This window comes from Bombyx mandarina, chromosome A1 (assembly GCF_030267445.1).
Source record: "Bombyx mandarina strain Sakado chromosome A1, ASM3026744v2".
Taxonomy (NCBI): Eukaryota; Metazoa; Arthropoda; class Insecta; order Lepidoptera; family Bombycidae; genus Bombyx; species Bombyx mandarina.
In genome coordinates, this window is record NC_143234.1 from 22,186,070 (window position 1) to 22,206,165 (window position 20,096).

A 20,096-nucleotide genomic window follows, 5' to 3' on the forward strand; every position below is an offset into this window, starting at 1 on the left:
CTAAAGGTCTTAGTTACCATGTCATTAAATCCTTTAAAAAAAATTGTGTGTGTGTGCAAGTCACACACGGTAGAAGTGGAATTTATAATAAATAAGATATATCCCACTACGCAGGAGCATACATATGGACAATGTTTAGTGGACGATAGTGGGGATGCTACGAAGAGTCGCACAAAGAGGAGACCGAGAACGTCTAATGTGTTCTATCTCATTCTCTCGCCGACTGAATCCTATACATTTATGTGTTTGCGTCTCTATGGACTTAATTTTTCGTTTCATCGAGTTTGAAATCACAACGATTCTTTTTTTTATTTTGCTTACATGGGTGTACGAGCTCGCAGCCCTCCTGGTGTTAAGTGGTTACTGGAGCCCATAGACGTCCACGGCGTAAATAAAAGAATAAATTCTAAAGAAGTTTCACTTTGAAAATGAAACAGGGACGTGGAAAGTAAGTGTGCGGTGGAGCTCCCCGCGAGCGTGACGGCCGTGCTGGACGCGATAGAGGCGGCCGTCGCGCAGCTGCCCCGCGCGCCCCCCGCACCCCCCGCGCTGCTGCTACGCGCCGCGGAGACGCACGTCGCCAGGTACGCGCCGCACCACACTACGTCACTACGGAGTCGATAGCCGTCGGAGCCCCGTGACTCGTCAGGAACGCCGACCTCCATGACGACCTGGACTTAGAATCCATCAGTGCGTATCTACAGTCACGAGAACCCTCTCATCGTGGCCGCCGGTAACTACATACCCGATCCTGTAGACCGAATGGTAAACAGTCGACGTCGCCCTAAACACGTTTTTACGGATCCTCTCGATCCACTAAGGGTGCTTTTAGGTACCACAAGCACCTGTCACCGTCCTCGTCGAACTCGTCACTTGCGATAGGCTCGGCTAGTAAATTAACCCATAGACACAGCCCACTGAGTTTCTCGCTGGATCTCCTCAGTGAGTCCCGTTTCCGATCCGGTGGTAGATTCTGCGAAGCACGGCTCTAGCTAGGACCAGTGCTAGCAACAGTCCAGTTTGAACCCTGTGAGCTCACTTACACGTCACGGAGAAGCTGAAATAGCCTCTTAAGGCTGTCAGCATAGACAAGGGAAAAAACTATGAAATGTTGTGATTTTGTAGTAATATTTTTAATTCTTGTAATGATAACATAATTAATATGAAGTAATTAATATGAAGTTAAAATATTTGAAAATATAACGACGGAGAGAAGAAGCGTATGATGTTGCTTGGTAGACCGACGGTCCGAATACTGTCTGTCGTTCGGAACTTGGATATATCATCACGCAACGTGAATCTTGAATTTCGAAAACGTCAGAAGAAAAATTCAGGCATCTGTCAGATTTCTTGTATTGTATTATATAGCTATTCGCCATAAATCTTATAACATATTTTGTTAAACTTTCAAATACAAAAAATCATCAAAATAATATTATATCTGCAGCCATTCTCATATAAATGAACAAAAAAATAAAACCAACACACTGCATTTATTTCAATGATGCAGTTATTTCAATGATCAATACTGTTAATTAACAGCTAAAGTTAATTTGTTGATTTGTGTCGGCACGCAGACTGGATCGCGTGACGTCACAGAGCGGGCTGGAGCGCGCCGGGCGCCGCGCCGCGTGGGCCCGCGCCGCCGCCCTGCTGCGCACGTCGCGCGCCGCGCTGCTGCACGAGCTGCGCCAGCCCCGCGGTGAGCACGAGCCCGGGGACAGCAGCATCAAGAAACTGTGCTTATTTAAAAATTACTGGTGATAGAACCTCTTGTGAGTCCGCGCGGGTAGGCACCACCACCCTGCCTATTTCAGCCGTGAAGCAGTAATGTGTTTCGGTTTGAAGGGTGGGGCAGCTGTTGTAACTATACTTGAGACCTTAGAACTTATATCTCAAGGTGGGTGGCTCATTTACGTTGTAGATGTCTATGGGCTCCAGTAACCACTTAACACCAGGTGGGCTGTGAGATCGTCCACCCATCTAAGCAATAAAAAAAAAGTAAATATATCGACTTTACAGCTTCCACTCCTACGACGATTGCTCAAGCGACGCCCGCCCCCGCGCCCCCCGTGCCCCCCGCGCCCTGCCCCGCCGCCACCCCCGCACCCCCGCAACAACGCAACAAGAGAAAACAAGATGAATTTACGAATAAAGATTATAGTCATCTAAGCAGTATCGAGAGGGAAGTTTTTATTGTTGAAACTTTACACAGGTTAGTAACAATTCATTAAAAGTTTACACTTCCATTAAAATCATTCTCGTGACCTTAGGGTCGTTCCATACTCCTCATTTCATTAAAATATTGACAATAATAATTATATTTGAACAAACTGACAATAGTATGTAATCGATGTTTCTTTACTGTAATGATACTCTACTGTACAAACACAATTCTGTTGAAGTTTTACATTATTACAATAAACTGAAAGAAGTAATTTTAATTGTGTTAATGTTATTAGAGTAAATAACTATAAGAATAACTATTATACATTATAATTTCCCGATACCAACCGTTATGATGCTAAATAGTATTGTAATGAGATGGGTAGCTGCCAGATTTCACCGGGCCACTACGATATCACAACTAACTAGTGTCGTTTTCTCGTCAGGTTACAGGAACTGATAGATGAAAGGAAACCTGCTATGATTGCCAGCTACAATGCGGAGTGCGAGAGGGTGCAGGAGGAAAGGTGAGCCGGACATTTCACTACTGCAAAATTCAACAGGCTGAAGGAATATGTACTTGCCATGTACACGCATGATTTCAACGATGAAGGAATAACTTCCTGGAAAATATTTAACGAACAAAATTTACAAAGTTTCGGAGCGTGAAGGTGGCGACAAGCCTACGTTGAGTATGTGTTGTCCAGGGACTCGGGTAGTTAGTTGCCTTACATACTTAGAATAATATTAATAATTGAACCTCGAGATATGAAGTTCATGTCAGTTGAAATGATTGTTTTAAAATGAAAATTTCATTGTCAACTGAGGTTAGTGTATGGGCCAGCGCGTACATCATATTGCATACCGATGCATTTTACATCAAAGTCATTCATTTTCGAGTCGCGGTACACGACCGCCATCAGCAAGGCGTCGCGTACTTGCATAATGTCATTTCATAATCAGATCAATCAATCAATCAAAATCAGTGTGTAATCATATCAATAAACCATTAATCAGTATTGGAGTTGTTATCATTATCAGAACAGAGGCCAAAAAAATATATACGGTTTGTATATCTTTTGTTGGTCCTTCGAGCCTGATTTGTTAAAAAAGCAGTAAAATTTCCAGAAAGAAGATCCAGATCGCGTCGGCGTCGGAGGGCGGCCCTGTCGTGGAGAAGCGGCTGCCGAAGCGGCGCTTCCCGTGGTGCGGGCGGGCGCGCGCGCTGGTGGGGCGCCTGGCGCGGCTGGCGGGCGGCGGCGCGGCCGGGGCGGCGCTGCTGGCCGCGCGCGCGCTGCCGCTGTTCCCCGCCGGCTTCGTCAGGATGCCCACCCTGCTGCGACAGGCAGAGTTAGTACCCTACACGAGAAGCTTACTAGAGTTATCGTAGGGTCTTTTTGGCGGGAACGCGAGGAGTGAAGTTGTGTGATTTGTTTTATTTAGTGTTTCTTCAAATTTAAATGGATTAATTAACGGTGGTTTATTAATTGTTTAATATGTGTGAAAGTGCACAAATGTGGGAAAATGAAACAAAGCAGCTACTGGACGTAACTTCTCGGGATCCTCCAAAAAGTCAACTGAAAAAATCTCAGTAAATGACCACAATTTTACTGAGATTATATTTCATCCCATATCATCTCATCTCATTTCATTCCAGTTAATTAATGTCTCAAATTAATCATCGTCATTTTACTTCATTTCATTCCATATTATCATTTTTCATAAAAAAAAGAATATAAATTAAAATAAGACATGACCTAAAGGTCTTAGTTATCACGACATAAAATCCCATAAAAAAAGTTATCGTGTTTCGTATCTAACTTTCACAATTTTTTTTTACAGCTTAAGCAAAGAATTGAAAGTGTCCGAGCTGAAGCGACAGCGACTCGGCTCGTCCCACGGCGCCCCGCCCCCCGCCGCGCCCCCCGCCCCGCCCCCCGCCGCGCCCGAGCCCATACACTTCCCGAGCTCGCTCACCGTCACCACGTCCACCAAGCCGCCGCTCGACAGAGCAGAATCCGTCCAGACAGACGACTCCAAGTACAAACCCAACGTACTGAACAATTACACAGCGCGGAAGGATCTCGAGAAACCAGAAAGAAAAGAAGAAAAACTCAAAGACGATCTATACGTACCCCCCAACAGCATCGGCAGCATAACAATAACGCCCGTCGTCAATCAGAAAACAGAACCTAAAGTCAAACAGGACAAGGGCGTAATTCGCGTGAGGTCGCCCGCCGCCCTCAACGATCTAGTTCAAAAAGAAGAAAAACCCAAAAAAAACGAAAAGAATCACATGAAAGACAAAATGGACGTACTGCACGTGGACACATCAATCACGGTCAAGGAGGTTCCGAAACCCAACGAGGTGTCGCAGAAGCAGATCGAGAGCATGCGCATAGCCGAGAACAACATCCCCAGGCCGGCGCTGGTGCCCGTGCACCACTCGCCGACCTTCGCGAAGCCGGACAAGCGGCCCCCGGAGGTCAAGAAGAAGAAGGACGTGGTCATAGTGTCGGACCTGGACCCGCTGGCGGACAGCGCGCCGGAGCCCCTGTCCGTCGACGACAGCAGCAGCGACGTCGAGCTCATCGAGGACAAAACTGAAAAAAGTGATAAGTGTGAAGTGCCTTCCAAGGACAAGAACTCGCAAAAGAAAATGCCGAACAAGATAGTTGATACCGACAGGCAGAAGAGCGACGAGGCCAACAAGGACATCGAGACTATTATAAGGACCATTAAACAGATGGAGGTGAGTTGTTCTGCACGTTGCTCCCCGACCTCTCGCGGTAGGTCTCAGGCGTACACTCGGCCTCAATAAAACCTCAATAAAATGTGTGCTTGTGTGTGTGTGTGTGTATGTGTGTGTGCGCGCGCGTGAGTGTGTATGTGTGCGCGTGTGTGTGTGTGTGCGTGTGTATGACTATAACATCTAAGAACAACATTTTAATCCATTTTCCGATAAAGAAAGAATCCTCATTAACATTATTGTCTCAGAGTAATGACAGGGCACTAACGTACAATGTACATATTAGTCACAAGCACCATCACACCTTTCCGATAAATACTGAGTGAAAGCGTATTTAAAAATACCATTAATATCATATTTCAGGGGAATGCTTGAGTGAAGTTTCTCAGACTCGTGATCTAGGGGTGGAGCTTGATACCAAGCTGAATTTCACTAAGCACATTGACAAAATTATAGATGCCGCGAACAAATCACTGGGTTTTGTACTTAGGAATGGTAGGGAGTTTAAGAAAGTTTCCACTACGCTAATGCTTTACAACAGTTATGTTAGAAGCAAACTTGATTACTGCAGCACTGTGTGGTGTCCTACATACAAAACCCATATTAACAGGATTGAGAGAATTCAAAAAAAGTTACTTCGCCACATGTCGTACCGTTTTAGGCCGCCTAATTATGTTAAATCTTATGTTGATAGGGCTAAACATTTTAAAATGCAAACATTGAGTGATCGCCGCGATATGTTAGGCTTATGTTTTTTACATCAAGTTATGAGCGGTACTGTCGACTCCCAATCCATCCTCAATAAATTCTCTTTGAAGGTGCCATCCAGGTTACCTCGTCGCCCCGTTGCTCTTTTCAGCACCCGCTTTAGCAGAACCAATCTAGGCAAGCACTCACCTACTCCTCGTCTAACTAACCTTTATAATAATCTAGTCAGAAAAGTTGAAAACCTTGACATATTTGGTGATTCCCTTCCAATATTCAAGAACAAAATTATAAAAAGTTGTTGTTGAACCTCAGCCTCAGCCTTGGTCTGAGTACTCGGGTATTACTGTCCTTGTTGTCTTTCTTTTTGTTTTTAATTTTTTATTATTATTAATAGTATTGTTAAATCTCTATTGATATATTAATGTAATGCATGCTGTGATTGCCTCTAATTAGAGTTGCAGTTATCAATTGCTCTATACATGTCAATGTTATTTTATGTCTTACTGTAAACCCTGTCGGTAATCCTTAAATAAATAAATAAATAAATTAAAAGTTGTTAAAAAGTAGGCAATGAATTCGTGAAACAAACACACGCATTGTCACAAAACATTTAGTGTAGCATCACTATAAAAATTTAAGTTGTAACCAGCGAGCTACCTTAAGTGATTATCAAATCTGATAACATATTTATGATTTCCCACCGACTCATCCATGTTGCCTATTCATTTCTAGGTTAAAACGTTGTGTGTTTATTTGCAAGAAGCTTTTTCACAGAAGGCACAAACAACACTTGTAGATCTTAGATACACATAACAGCGACTCCAATCTTGATTCTGGAAGATATAAATGCTTTGTGACAGAACCAGAAGATGGTAAACAGCCTTGCGGGCCATGCTGCACCTGATTTTTTTATTGCTTAGATGGGTGGACGAGCTCACAGCCCACCTGGTGTTAAGTGGTTACTGGAGCCCATAGACATCTACAACGTAAATGCCGCCATTCACCTTGAGATATGAGTTCTAAGGTCTCTGTATGTTACAACGGCTGCCCCACCCTTCAAACCGAAACGCATTACTGCTTCACGACTGAAATAGGCGGGGTGGTGGTACCTACCCGCGCGGACTCACAAGAGGTCCTACCACCAGTAATTACGCAAATTATAATTTTGCGGGTTTGATTTTTATGACACGAGGTTATTCCTTCACCATGGAAGTCAATCATGAACATTTGTTGAGTCCGTATTTCATTAGAAAAATTGGTACCGGCCTGAGATTCGAAACACCGGTGCATCGCTAAACACGAATGCACCGGACGTCTTATCCTTTAGGCCACGACGACGACTTTGGAACAAATAAAATTGTAATATACATATACACAACGTCAATGCTTTAATCATAAAATATCCTTACTGTACCGGCTTTGTATCCAATGTTCGGTGAAGAATGCTCTGAAGAAATTGAGATGACCTAGTCATTTATCGATGAGTTGATGAGTCCATCCCCTCTGTCTGGTCCCACTGCGCTCATTCGCACAACATTCTTAGAGTTCTGTTTCACTACCCTCCAGCTCTGGGATTTACATCCCTCCACTGTGTTCCTAAAGCACCCACATGTTATAATAATATGTCGTTTGAGACATCTGTGGTTTCCGGCAGTGATGGGCGTAACTAGTTACTTTTGTAATCTAATTAGTAATTAAACTACAAAATAATTTAATTACAATGTAATCTGATCATATAGTATTCAATTACATTGTAATTAGAATTACTTTGGATGTGCAAGTAATTGAATACAATGTATTTAATTGCAATATAACTAAATTACAATCTAACCTAATTACATAGTAGTCAATTAAATCGTAAATCGTAATTACTTTGAATATAACTGATATTTCAGATACATAAGTAATCTGTTTGTAATCAGTTACTTAAGTAACCTGTTAAAAAGTATCTCAATTAACAATTACAATGTAACTGTAATTTGTAATTATTAATCTGATTACTTTTTGCCCATCATTGGTTTCCGGTAACCACTTGAGACGCTAAGTGGACAGTTAACTCGTTCGTATAGACTCAAAAAAGTTAAAATAAACGAATTTTAAAAGGTAATTAATTCCTTATTGTTGCAGCACTCTCAAGAACAATCGAAAATGAACAGTAGTAACTCGTACGGCGGGATACCAAACGGTAAGGTTTCATTTGGAATACATTTAATGAGTACTTATGACTAGTGGTTCCGCAGTAGTCGAAATTCGACTATAATTAATTGAAATTATAAGTTGAACATTATTATGGTTCTATTGTCAAAAACTATTAAACTTCTATTATCACAGATTTCGCCAAGACTACACTGTAGACAAATAAACAATAGTAACCTTTTTTTTAAGGGATTTTATGACCTGGTAACTAAGACCTTTAGGTCAAGTATTATTTTAATTCATATTCTTATTTTTATGAAAAATTATAATATGAACTGAAATGAAATGAGATGATATGGTATGAAAATAATCTCAGTAAAATGGTGGTCATTTACTGAGACTTTTTCAGACGACTTCTTAAAGGATCCCGAGAAGTTACATTCAGTGGCTTTGTTTGATTTTCTCACATTTGTGCACTTTCACAGATACAGTTAATAAACCACCGTTATTACACATTCAAACCCGAAGAAACACTAAGTAGACAAAATAATACAAATTACACAACTTCAATCCTCGCGTTTCCGCCAAAAAGTCCCAATAGTAACCTACTGTCAATTTGACCACAAACTGTAAGCAACAGAAGTTTGACAATAAACTTAAAGTTTACATAAACATACATATGTGCGTGCGTCAAACACATGGTAGTGTGTGTAATGTTTTTTTTATTGATTTAATATATCATTAATACATAATTGAAGAAAAATATTAGCATTCTGCCCTCCTCTATATTCTCTATAAGTGTAGGAAATTTCATAATCCTCGGTGCGGCGCAATTTTGTAAAAAGGGGTACAAAGTTTTTGCTTGACGTATTAATATTATATAGGCTAGTTGGCGCTAGTAGTAAGGTTACGCTGATATAGCCTCTCAAGGCTCTCAGCTTAGGTAGGAAAAAAATGTGTGACGCGCGATACTGTATGTGAGCGTTAGTGAGGAGTGACTGTCCGTTTGTGTGATCCAGCGAAGCAGGACAAGTCTGCCGGGCAACACTACTCGAGGGACTCGTTCTTCGCTGACGGCCGCTCCGCCAAAGACAAGTTGTAAGTCGCCGCCATCCGATCATAAGTGTGCGCACGAGCTTGCACGCCACCCGCGGCCCCCAACTGCTCTCATTCTGCTTCAGTGTAGCATTCTGTAGTCACCACTCCATCGCTACTTATCTCGAAAGTCGATGTGACGTTCATTAATTAGAAAATTTTTACCTTATAATAATGAACTAAAAATTCTACATGAGCTTTGAAAACAAAAAAAAAATCAATAAAATAACTAAGTACATAATAGCAAAATGATTATGTTCTTTTTTTATTACATAAAATCAAAAAAATCAATTAGAATTTTTCTCAACTAACACGATATCAGTATTTTAATGTTAATTTTCCCAAAAAAAAAAAAAAACTAATGTTAATTCTCAGTTATCATTTTATTCTCCTCAATTCAGACGCTGTATTGTACATGTGCCTGTCTATTGCAAGTATAAACAGCATAGTTCATTGACATAGTATATAGTCTCTAAATAATACTCTCGGCCTTTGAAAGAAATATATAAGAAAAAATACTAATACTAATAGTATTCTGAATTATCAAAATATAAATAAAATATCAATAACAGATTAGCTTATCGCCCTGCTTCGCTTGTGGCATTAATCATTTAATACAAATGATATTGCACTTTCTTAATTTGGTGATGGTTTTAACTAAATACAACCAATCTTAAATATTATTGTAAATAAATATGACGGTAATTACGGAAATGGTCAACTCTTTAGTTTTTTATTTATTTATTTGGTAAAGGGTTTACATCAACAAGGCCATACAATTACACGATGAAGCATCTATTCAATCTCTGTCGCTCGTAATCGGTAAGTGTGTTTAGTGTGAGTTTTTTAACGTTCTCGATAGCGTAAAAGTTAATTCAAATTTGTATGGATCTGGAACAGCGCCCCTAGCGGCAAACGTAGGCAAACGTTCTAAGTCCATACAAATTTGAGTTAACTTTTACGCTATCGAGAACGTTAACTCGCACTAAGCACACTATTCAAGTAGTCCCGAACTTGGATGTCTCTCACTGTTGCTTGGTAGAGAGTTGCTTTCGCCAACACCTTCAGATTCAACGTTTCGCCTCTTAGTTTTTGCCTTCAAACAAATCACTTGTAGAATTTTCTATTTAAATAACTCATAAATAATAGTATTATTGACAGCATGTATTGGTAGGTACAGTTCTCACTGCTACCTACGTGGATATATTGCGTCTGCCCAAGCATATATAATAACTGTGTCAAATCCAGCAATTTTTTCCTAAACAGAATATAAATGGCACTATTCATAACTATGAACGCTTCGAGATTAAACTAAAGGTTTCATATGTAGGTCTTTTAAGTAACTCACATTTAGCTTGACAAGTCCATTCTCGAAGATTTTCCCCGAAAAAAAAGTTCTCTGACTCTCTAACATTGAGTTCAAGTTTGACAACACTACAAAAAACGTGTACAACTTTGAATTGAAGCTTAAATGAATAAACCTGACAGTGAAATGGATTTGAATCTTTAAACCGCTTGTATCTAGAGTTATCTCGAACTACGATTATTATTTGATTTGACTGCGAATATAATTTATAATTTAAATAACTCTGAAACCGCCCCGGGATAAATACACTACGTCCCTTAATCGACATTCGTACGTTCTCATAGACAATATTTCGGACACCCTGTATATAAATATGAACTTTTATTCCATAAGCTATCCATGTTTTGCTCTACGTGTAATAATAATTTTATTTCATCACGAACTTAACCCTGTCCACCTTACTGTATATTGGATTCATTGCCATCACTACCTCTGATACCCTAATAAGACTTTTAAATTAATTATACACATACATATTTGTTATAAATTATAATAATTATGACTAATGAGTTTTTCACTTTAAAATTTTTATCAGATTATAATAACTTAATGATGGAATGATAGTGTAGTCCATATAAAGAATATTTAGATATCTTTAAAGATAAATTAGAAGAAATTACATATAATAATGATTCTAATATTTTTAATTTATTGACTTATTCAAAATGTTAACAACAAAGGCATTTAAAGTTCCTTAGATATGTCTTTTTTTTCGTCATATAATTATATAAAAAAAGGAATAACCAGCTAAAACTGGATTGAATATTTATATTTAACTTCAAAATATTGAAGGCAAACCAACTTATTATTTAATAAACAAATGTTTGTGCATACTATATATTTGGATACTCAAACATGTCTCTGTGTTTGTTTTCTTGATAGCTCATAAATATATATCAATAGTGGTCTATAGTATTTGGTTTGTTTCAGCGCAGAACAAACTTTTTTAAAGAAAACGGATGGATGTAGTGACGCACCCGGTGAGTCCTCTCAACGTGTTCTCTGTCCAATTGATTGTAACTGTGCCCCGCTCCTAGATATTGACTTTCCTAGATATATGATAAGCCTGCACGGGTGGGTATGACCATTATAATCAATTTCTGCCGTATAATAAATGTACAAAAATATATGTAAGTTTTCCTATTCATGTCTCAAGATGGGTTGGCATTTACATTATGTAGTCCATTGACCTCGCTAGTCACTTAAAGACCCAGAAGGCTGTGAGCTGTGCTGTATATTGACCATATTGATATAAGCAATGTTTTTCCCAAGTAAATATTTAACATGTATTTATGAATACTTTTACCATATAGAACTTAATGTGCAATAAATTTAAATCGTTTTTTTTTTTTTTGTAATGAGTTGAGAGGATCCTGCGAGGGTTGCAAGACGTCATGATGATGATTTTAATTTACCCCCACAATGCTTGGATTAGTTGAACAAGCCCTCCGGTTAATAGCTCGTTGTGTCATCGTTTTGTTGATTATAAATAATTCATTTCTCTATTTCTGCTTAATTATTAAAAGGCATCGCTATCTTGAAACTTTTCAAGCGTCATCTGTTGTCCATTGACCGTACTGGGACGCAAACCTCTCTTAAGTCGCCAACCACTACTGTACCAAGTTCCATCGCAGCCTGATCCGAACGGTCCAGGGCACAAATATTAATCTTTACATAAATTTAAATACAAATTAAATTGGAATAAAAATATGAAACGTTTGGATTTTGATCATAACGTCATCGGCCGTGAAGCAGTAATGCGTTTCGGTTTGAAGGGCGGGGCAGCCGTTGTAACTATACTGAGACCTTAGAACTTATATCTCAAGGTGGGTGGCGCATTTACGTTGTAGATGTCTATGGGCTCCAGTAACCACTTAATACAAGGTGGGCTGTGAGCTCGTCCACCTATCTAAGCAATAAAAAAAAACTACTAGATGATTACCCAACTCGAGTACTAAAGCATCATGTCGATATAGTTACAATCCAGTGAATTTCTTGCCGGATCTTCTCAGTGGGTCACGTTTCAAACTGGTGGTAGATTCTGCGAAGCACTACTCTTGCTAGGGCTAATGTTAGAAAACTCTCTCAGGTTGAGCCCGTGAGCTCACCTAGAGGTCTCAGAGAAGCTGATAAAGCCTCTCAGGTTACCAGCGAATAGGTAGGAAAAAAAGAGAGCTAATAAGTTACACCGCCATATGTTAGTAACTTATAGAGCTTACAGGATAGTCATATAACCCTTCTTCGTAAATGAAACAAAATATAATTTGAAATAAAAAAAACGATTATTTTGAAAAGAAAATCCTTAAAATCAGGTAGTTAATTTAGGATTTTCGTCCCGGACAAAGATCGTGTCGCGGGAATTTGAAAACACAAATTGAATTCCAGAAATTTATAAACGGCATGAATATATAAAAATAGCATCCTCATTGTTATGTCGGTTAGAAATAATTCATTATGTATACATTTAAAGAAAAACTTTTATTAATTAAAACCTTTAAAACTCTTTAGTTTTAAAAAGTTTTTCTTAACCTGATTCACTCCACTTGTCATTTACTGAAAGGAGTGGTTCAGTTTTCCATAGTACTTAACAATATTGTTTAAAATATTAATTTTATTTGAGATTAAGGCCTTTAAATGTTGTGTTCTTATTTATATGACAGAAAACGCAATTAAGTATTTTATTGTTCATTAATTCTGGAGTATTTGATATCATTATATACATGAAGCTAGCTGAAAACGCCCATTAATTCTACAATATATTTATAAAATACCGAATTGACTGAACGTCAGTTCTGTACAGTGATTGGCCACATGTAGGCAGCGGCCTGGCTCTGCCCCTGGTATTGCTGAAGTCCATGGGCGACGGTAACCACTTTCACTATCAGGTGGACCGTATGCTCGTCTGCCTACAAGGGCAATAAAAAAATGTCTACGCCTCAGCCTCATTCCCTCCCGGAGGTGTGATCAGGCGACCTGGGGTTATCAGAGATTCGGCAGCACACGACTATACACTGGTAGGCCGTGCTGTGAGCCCTCACCTGCCTCATCCTGCCGCAAAACTATCATATTTCATTCCGCCTGTTCATTCATCTACTAATAAATAAATAAAAAATGAACTTAAGCCTTGCGCCGTCATTAGGAGTTGTGGGTCAGCGACCTCGTCTACATCACTTGTTTGTTTGTTTGCTATTGCTATCTTCTTGCTAATCTTCAAAATCCACAGCCCACTGAGTTGCTCGCCGGATCTTCTCAGTGGGTCGCGTTTCCGATCCGGTGGTAGATTCTGCGAAGCACGGCTCTTGAGCCCCGTGAGCTCTACTAGCTCGATGAATCTAGCTAGAATAACCCCTGGAGATTACTAGAGTAGGTAGAAAAAAATAAAAATGCTCATACATATTCAGTTTCTATATCAAAACGTTGCACATTCGGCCCATAGATTAATATTAGTGATAAGATAATAAATCTCAGAATATAATTTTCAAGAATTCAGTGCATTTATCTAGAAATAAAATATTTTCATAAAATGACTGCCCTCGACAATAGATTATTTGGTTCAAGCTCGGAATTTTCACAACCTAGTCCTCTAGGCTCATAGAATCAAAATAAATTCTTGTATATTGACGAGTACACGGTTTTTATTTATTTATTGCTTAGGTGGGTGGTTGAGCTCACGGCCCACCAACTATTAAGTGCGTTACCGGAGCCCATTGACGTCGACAACATAAATGCCGCCATCCACCTCGAGACACGAGTTCTAAGTCTCAAATTTCAACGGCTGCCCCACCCTTCAAAACCGAAACGCATTACTCCTTCACGACAGAAATAGGCGGGGCGGTGGTGGTACCTACCCGCGGGGACACATAAGACTCATTTTAACACTAATTTTATTCACTAATCTTGATTTCTAACTCATATCGTTATCATCATCAGTTGCAAAACTACAAATCTAAGTGTGAATCCACCACGGTCGTTTCTTTCTTATTGGCTTTATAGACGAGCATAGACACGGTCAACCTGATGGTGAGTCGTTACCGTCGCCCATGGACGTCAGCAATGCCAGGGGTGGAGGCAAGCTGTCTACCTTTGCTCGTTGCTATAAGTTGTAACTTTGACCCGTCGTATGTAAGCATTCAAACTCACTAAACATTCAAAATGTTCATTTCAGATTCCCGCATCACGAATGAAGAGAAAACAAAATCATAAGTGACATTTGTCTAGGGATATTTGAATACATTTGTTGTTGGGTTCGTCAAACAATATTGTGCGGTTGTCTCAGAACGATTTGTATACGGACGATATAATAATTGAAATCCTAGTCTTCCGTTTTCTTGCGTTGTCCTCTCTCGTACTGCTCTCGTAATTGTGTTTCCGAGCGTCGATTCTCAATATCTTTAGAAGAAATATCTAAATATAAAGTTGGTTGTGATGGAAGGAAAGACGGAGCAGCGGAGAAGTCGCTCTGTCCCTCTCGCACGTACCGCATGACAATGGCTCTGACGTCACGAACCAATATGTCTGTCCTTTTTTTGTTGATAATTCCCCCTACTTTATGAGAAGTTTTAGAAAACGTTGAACTGAGAATCGAGCCTTAAATCTGGCTTCTTGTGCTAATCATTTTATTTATATGAGGAAAAAAAAACAAGTATTATTTTTTCATTTCCTTATTCCATGTATTCAAATATTGTGACAATTGCAGATCAAACATATATAATTGTATAAATAAAAAGCATGTCTCCATTATATTTCGTTCCTAGTTTTTATGTTAATTAAAAAATAATTTTGTATATACAAAACGTAAGCTGACCAAACGTTTGCTTGTTGTTAAGGCGATTTTGCGAATGTCAATAAATTAAATCGCATTGGGAAATTACCAACAGATTGTGAATAAATCAAGGACTCTTCTTCCTAATTTACTTTGTCACTACGTCTAATGAAATCACAAGTGAGAATGGTACCGACAAAGGCGACTACCCGTGGTCCAGGGTGTGGGAGGCGCGGGGGGTGGGGGGGGGGTAATGTTTGCACACGGATGCCTTTATCTAACGCCTTTATCTACGTAAAAAAAACGGTGCCCGTGCAACCTGGAGCACGTGAATGAAGTGAAACTTCTTTTTCGATGTGTAGTGTTATGGTTTTCTTCACTTTTCATCCTTAAATCAGATTGCTCTTGTGTAAGAGATGCAACATCTTCAACATTTATACTATATATATAATATATTTTAAATTATAGATAGAAAAATTAATATATATAATATATTTTTTTAAATACTTCCTTAATGCTAACACTCGCGCTGGCCTGTAACAGGTATACTTTGCTACTGACACTTTCGCTCTATCTCTTTCTAGTGTGGTAGCATTACGTTTAACGCAACCTTGTTAGAAGTTGCATTAGAAGTTTCACTTCAAAAAAAAGCAGTCGATCAGAGTATCATTTTCAGATAATATTAAAACTATTTTTTGTATATTTAATTAAGTGCTTAGTTCGAAAGCGGAGCAGCTGTTGTATAGTTTAATGTAGATTTGGACCGACATATCGCAAGGCAAGTGGCGTCGTGGCGTGACCTCTCCTCACCAGGTCCTGATGCCATCTACCGGTCCGGTGCAATGAAGAAAAGTACCGCATCCCGAAAGAACGTGATCGCAAAAAGCCTTAATGGGCTCCTAAACGTTTAATATTGTACAGAGAGCCAGGGCCGCGTGTACAGTGTTCAATTATCAAAAAAAAAAAAAAAAAACTATATGTATACATGATGTTGTTATTTTTAAACGTGAATATTTATATTTGTGGTCCATTGAACGTTAAGACTCGGTTTTGATTGGTGTGCGTGATTTTTTTTTATTTTTATAAATGTAAAATAATTTTTAAATTGTTTATTTTGAAGTAAGTGCGCACTCGTGATCAACCGTAATGAAATGGCGTATCCAAAACGGCCGTGGCTTGAAACGTAGGATATAAAGCGAAATTTTATTATTTTGAATCGACACACAAGATTTATATCATAGAACTGTAAAGTCGTATGTTGGTGTCGCGAAGGAAACGAAAAGCAATTATATTTTTTTCAAGTTAAAGTTTCCCTTCGGACGTTCGCATGTGACTTTTATCGCTGGATTAATAACTTTTGATTTCGCGTAATTAACTCGTGTATAATAAATATGAGTCGTCTATTATCAAAGGTGCATTTGGACAAAAAAATGTTATTGATATGGCAATACAGATTGATTTGAATATCAATCGTCTCCTTCAAAGAATACGGTTCAAAAACTGCATTAAATGAAGTATTAACTTAACCTGTTATTTATCTAAGATGTCGTTCAGAAGAGTTTTGTGACTGCCAATGGAATACAAAGTCAATAATTCGTTTTTCTGATTTAACAATAATTGTCCAAAAGTCACATTGCTAGCTTTGATAATAGTCGACTCATATGTACTATTAAATTGGGAGTTCTCTGTTCTGATTTTTGTTATTTACTAAATGAAGTTTTGAAATCTGTTTGTGTTTTAAATTCAGTAGCGGCCTTTAGTGAAAATGTGAGCGATTGATTGTAAATATATTTGTCCAGTGTGCTTAGTGCGAGTTTCTTAACGTTCTCGATAGCGTAAAAGTTAACCCGATTTTGTATGCAATTGGAACAGCGCCCCTAGCGGCAAATGTACGCAAACGATCCCATTCCATACAAATATGAGTTAACTTTTACGCTATCGAGAACGTTAAAAAACTCGCACTAAGCATACGGGTGGAAGTAGGAACGGCGTGCTATCTTCGTGTGAGCTACAACGATATTCAGTATGTGAGACAAATATCGACAATAGCACGAAAAGATCGGTTCTAAGACTATCGAAGATCAACTTCTCGAAAGGATGGTTTAAAAAAAAAAACATTAAATTTTTATTTTATTTCAGCGCCTTATTAAATTTTAAATTTATTATTTGAAATACGTTTACACTGCCAATAATCTTAAAATTTATAATCTTTTATTAGGATCAATGACTTCAAGTGTTGTTTAATTTCAAAATTAATATTGTGCATCGCCAACTTTATTTATTTAGTGTTTGTAGACATTAGTGTCGAGAAAAGGTAATCGCTTAAAAGTTGGTATTTCATTAACCCGCCATGTGAAGCGAAATATCACGCCCGTCGCGAACAGTGAAGGGCGTTGACCCCGCGCGGCGGCGGTACTGTACATTGCGGGCAGCGAGAGGCAAGTTCGCGATACATTACCAGCTGTCTTCCAAACAATTCATTTAAACAATGATTGTGTTCTCGTGCTTGGAGATGTGTGTATGTGTGTGTTCAAACTGTTGCCGATCGTATTTCGGCATTACATTACATACGTATTTAAATAATAAATAGATAAAATCCTTGTACGATTTATAAAATCGTCATATTTTTTTTACTTTTGGCGCTGTTGAATTCGATCGTTCGTTTTTAATTAAATAATATTATATATGTGTGTTGTGAGACTCCTCCTGAATATACATTTCAAAACGCACTGTATAATGAATGCATTAAATATTATTGCTCCACGATTTGTAGTGTTTAGGCATATCGATAATTGATAAGGAGAAGCCAAAAGCGCCTTCCACTGGACAAGTGATTCCTAAGTAATGTAACTAAAATTTTGTCCAATTGCCTAATGCACTAAACGACTGATTTCTGCTTTCACGAATAGAAAACTTATTTATGAATCTAATTGAGATCTTGAATCTCCCTCACTTTCGTTGACTATGGTTAGAATTTTTAATTAACAAAATGTATTTCTTAACTAGCGCAATACTGCCTACAGAATCGATTTAATGCAAATTTATTTTCACTTATTGAATCAGAATGAAGTTTAGTCGGAAAATATGATAAGTAAGTAATAAGTATTATATGAATATGAAACTTATTGTTAATAACATAATAAATACAGAAATAGATTTAATAAGTGATCATTGTGGATGAGGTTAATCATTTAAAATCTTTCATAATTTTTAAATAGCTATTTATATATATAATTGGTTTTGCATAATATTATTTATTATCTTTCGTTTCTGAATAGAAATAAAAAGATATCAATTTCTATTTTTCATAATTAATATAAATGTTCTGTACGTTGTTTGTTTTTTTTTTTTGTTAAAAACTATGAGTATTAGTAGTATTCATATTTGAATTTGGCAACTTGTATCAGTTGTCATGTGTCAAAGTCACGTTATGTCAAAATGGCTCTTTTCTTGACCTTCTCTTGACTTCCTAATAAACATTCTTAGCTACTCACTTAATTCTTACAATCTGTGACCTTATTCGTTCATGAAGCCCGCTATAGAAAGCAGAGTATTATATACACTTGACACTTGACATTAGCGAAATCTAAAAGGAAATGCCATAAACCTAAGAGATAGATAGATAGACATTCTATTATATAGGTTCTCACCTTTTGTTTCTAGCTTTAAATACACTTAAATGCAGCACTAAACCCAAAATAACATTGTCGTCAACGACAACTAAGCATAGTTGAATAGCAAGAGGTACCTTTGAGAAACTTATTCAGAAACATTTTTAATAATTAAATGCCGTTGTAGATCATACCAGGTCACCTGATGGTGAATGGTTATCGATGTTCATGGACATCAGCAATAGTATGCAAAGCCTCGTTCGAAAAAGGACATGTCATGTAGGTAGCAGAAACAATGTGAATGTGGATGAATTTGCGTTAAGAGTATTAATTAATCGCGTTTGGACGTTTATTTGTATCACAAATATTTGACCCTCCGCGAAATCAATCTGAACTAAATATTCTTCTTCTAAATATAAATCTACTTCCTCTTTCTAACCGTAAGCATCGAACTGAGATAGGACATATTTAATCGGTCAATATATGTATAAACATTTATATTTAGTGGAGCAATAATTTTAATACCATTATTTTTGTGGATTTTGTAAAACTTCAAATAATATTTTAGTTGTGATTGTGTTCTTTTTTTGTTTTAAATTAGATCAAAACATTGAATGTGGAGTGACAAAATCTATTCAAAATTATGCCCAAATGTATTTAATTATGAATAAAAATATTTATAATGAAGAGAATGTTTTGTTTAATTTTGAGCCCACTGAGTTTCTCGTCGGATCTTCTCAGTGGGTCGCGTTTCCGCTCCGGTGGTAGATTCTGTAAAGCACTGCTCTTGCTGGGTGGGGCTAGTGCTAGCAACGTCGTCAGGTTTGAGCCCCGAGAGCTCACTTACACGTTAAGGGTACGCTGATAAGCCTCTCAAGGCTATCAACATAGGTAGGGTAAAAGAAACAAGACATCTCATTAACGACTATGAAATATGATTTCGTAGTAATATTTTGTATTCTTGTTATAACATAATTAATATGAGGTTCAAGTCTGGAAGTCTATCAGGTTAGGTGGGAAGGAAAAAACAGTTAACATCTGTTTCGCTCGCATGTTCAAACCACAATGGCGATGACGTCATGAACCGATGCTTTTCCTCTGCTGATCCTGACGTCTGTGCGGACCGACTTAAAGACGTGGTGCTCCAGGGGATGGAATTGTTCATTCCCTCCTCTGAAGTGCCCGTTGGGGGTCGCAGCAGACCCTGGTATAACAATGCCAGCAGGGATGCTGCACACCTCAAGCGGTCCGCATACGTAGCATGGGATAATGCCAGGAGACGTCGGGATCCTAACATCTCAGGAGAAAGGCGGAAATATAACGCCGCTTCCAGGTCCTACAAGAAGGTAATTGCCAAGGCGAAGTCGGAGCACGTTGCTAGAGTTGGCGAGCGATTGAAGAGCTATCCCTCCGGGAGCCGTGCTTTTTGGTCGCTCGCCAAAGCTGCAGAAGGAAACTTTTGCAGGTCTAGTCTCCCACCACTGCGCAAGTCCGATGACAATC

The 20,096-nt window shown here is 38.4% G+C and overlaps 1 protein-coding gene and 1 long non-coding RNA gene across 7 annotated transcripts in view; both read left to right on the forward strand.

Moving 5' to 3' along the window:
• LOC149499645 (uncharacterized) overlaps window positions 1-19,285 on the forward strand; it is a 280,521-nt gene extending 261,236 nt beyond the window's left edge. The window contains exon 2 of the long non-coding RNA XR_016325645.1: window positions 16,395-19,285. This is a non-coding gene — a long non-coding RNA (uncharacterized LOC149499645). The remainder of the gene's footprint in view (window positions 1-16,394) is intronic.
• yem (yemanuclein) overlaps window positions 1-19,285 on the forward strand; it is a 30,761-nt gene extending 11,476 nt beyond the window's left edge. The window contains exons 8-17 of one of the 6 annotated variants that reach the window (XM_089739419.1): window positions 438-584; window positions 1,578-1,702; window positions 2,023-2,215; window positions 2,613-2,693; window positions 3,295-3,516; window positions 4,009-4,918; window positions 7,751-7,808; window positions 8,779-8,857; window positions 11,151-11,200; window positions 14,386-19,285. In XM_089739419.1, coding sequence (XP_089595545.1) covers window positions 438-584; window positions 1,578-1,702; window positions 2,023-2,215; window positions 2,613-2,693; window positions 3,295-3,516; window positions 4,009-4,918; window positions 7,751-7,808; window positions 8,779-8,857; window positions 11,151-11,200; window positions 14,386-14,423 — 1,903 coding nt within the window. In that variant the 3' untranslated portion in view covers window positions 14,424-19,285. The remainder of the gene's footprint in view (window positions 1-437; window positions 585-1,577; window positions 1,703-2,022; window positions 2,216-2,612; window positions 2,694-3,294; window positions 3,517-4,008; window positions 4,919-7,750; window positions 7,809-8,778; window positions 8,858-11,150; window positions 11,201-14,385) is intronic. The other 5 variants (XM_089739421.1, XM_089739422.1, XM_089739425.1 and 2 more) reach the window with 5 other exon arrangements.
• Window positions 19,286-20,096: the final 811 nt, after the last annotated feature.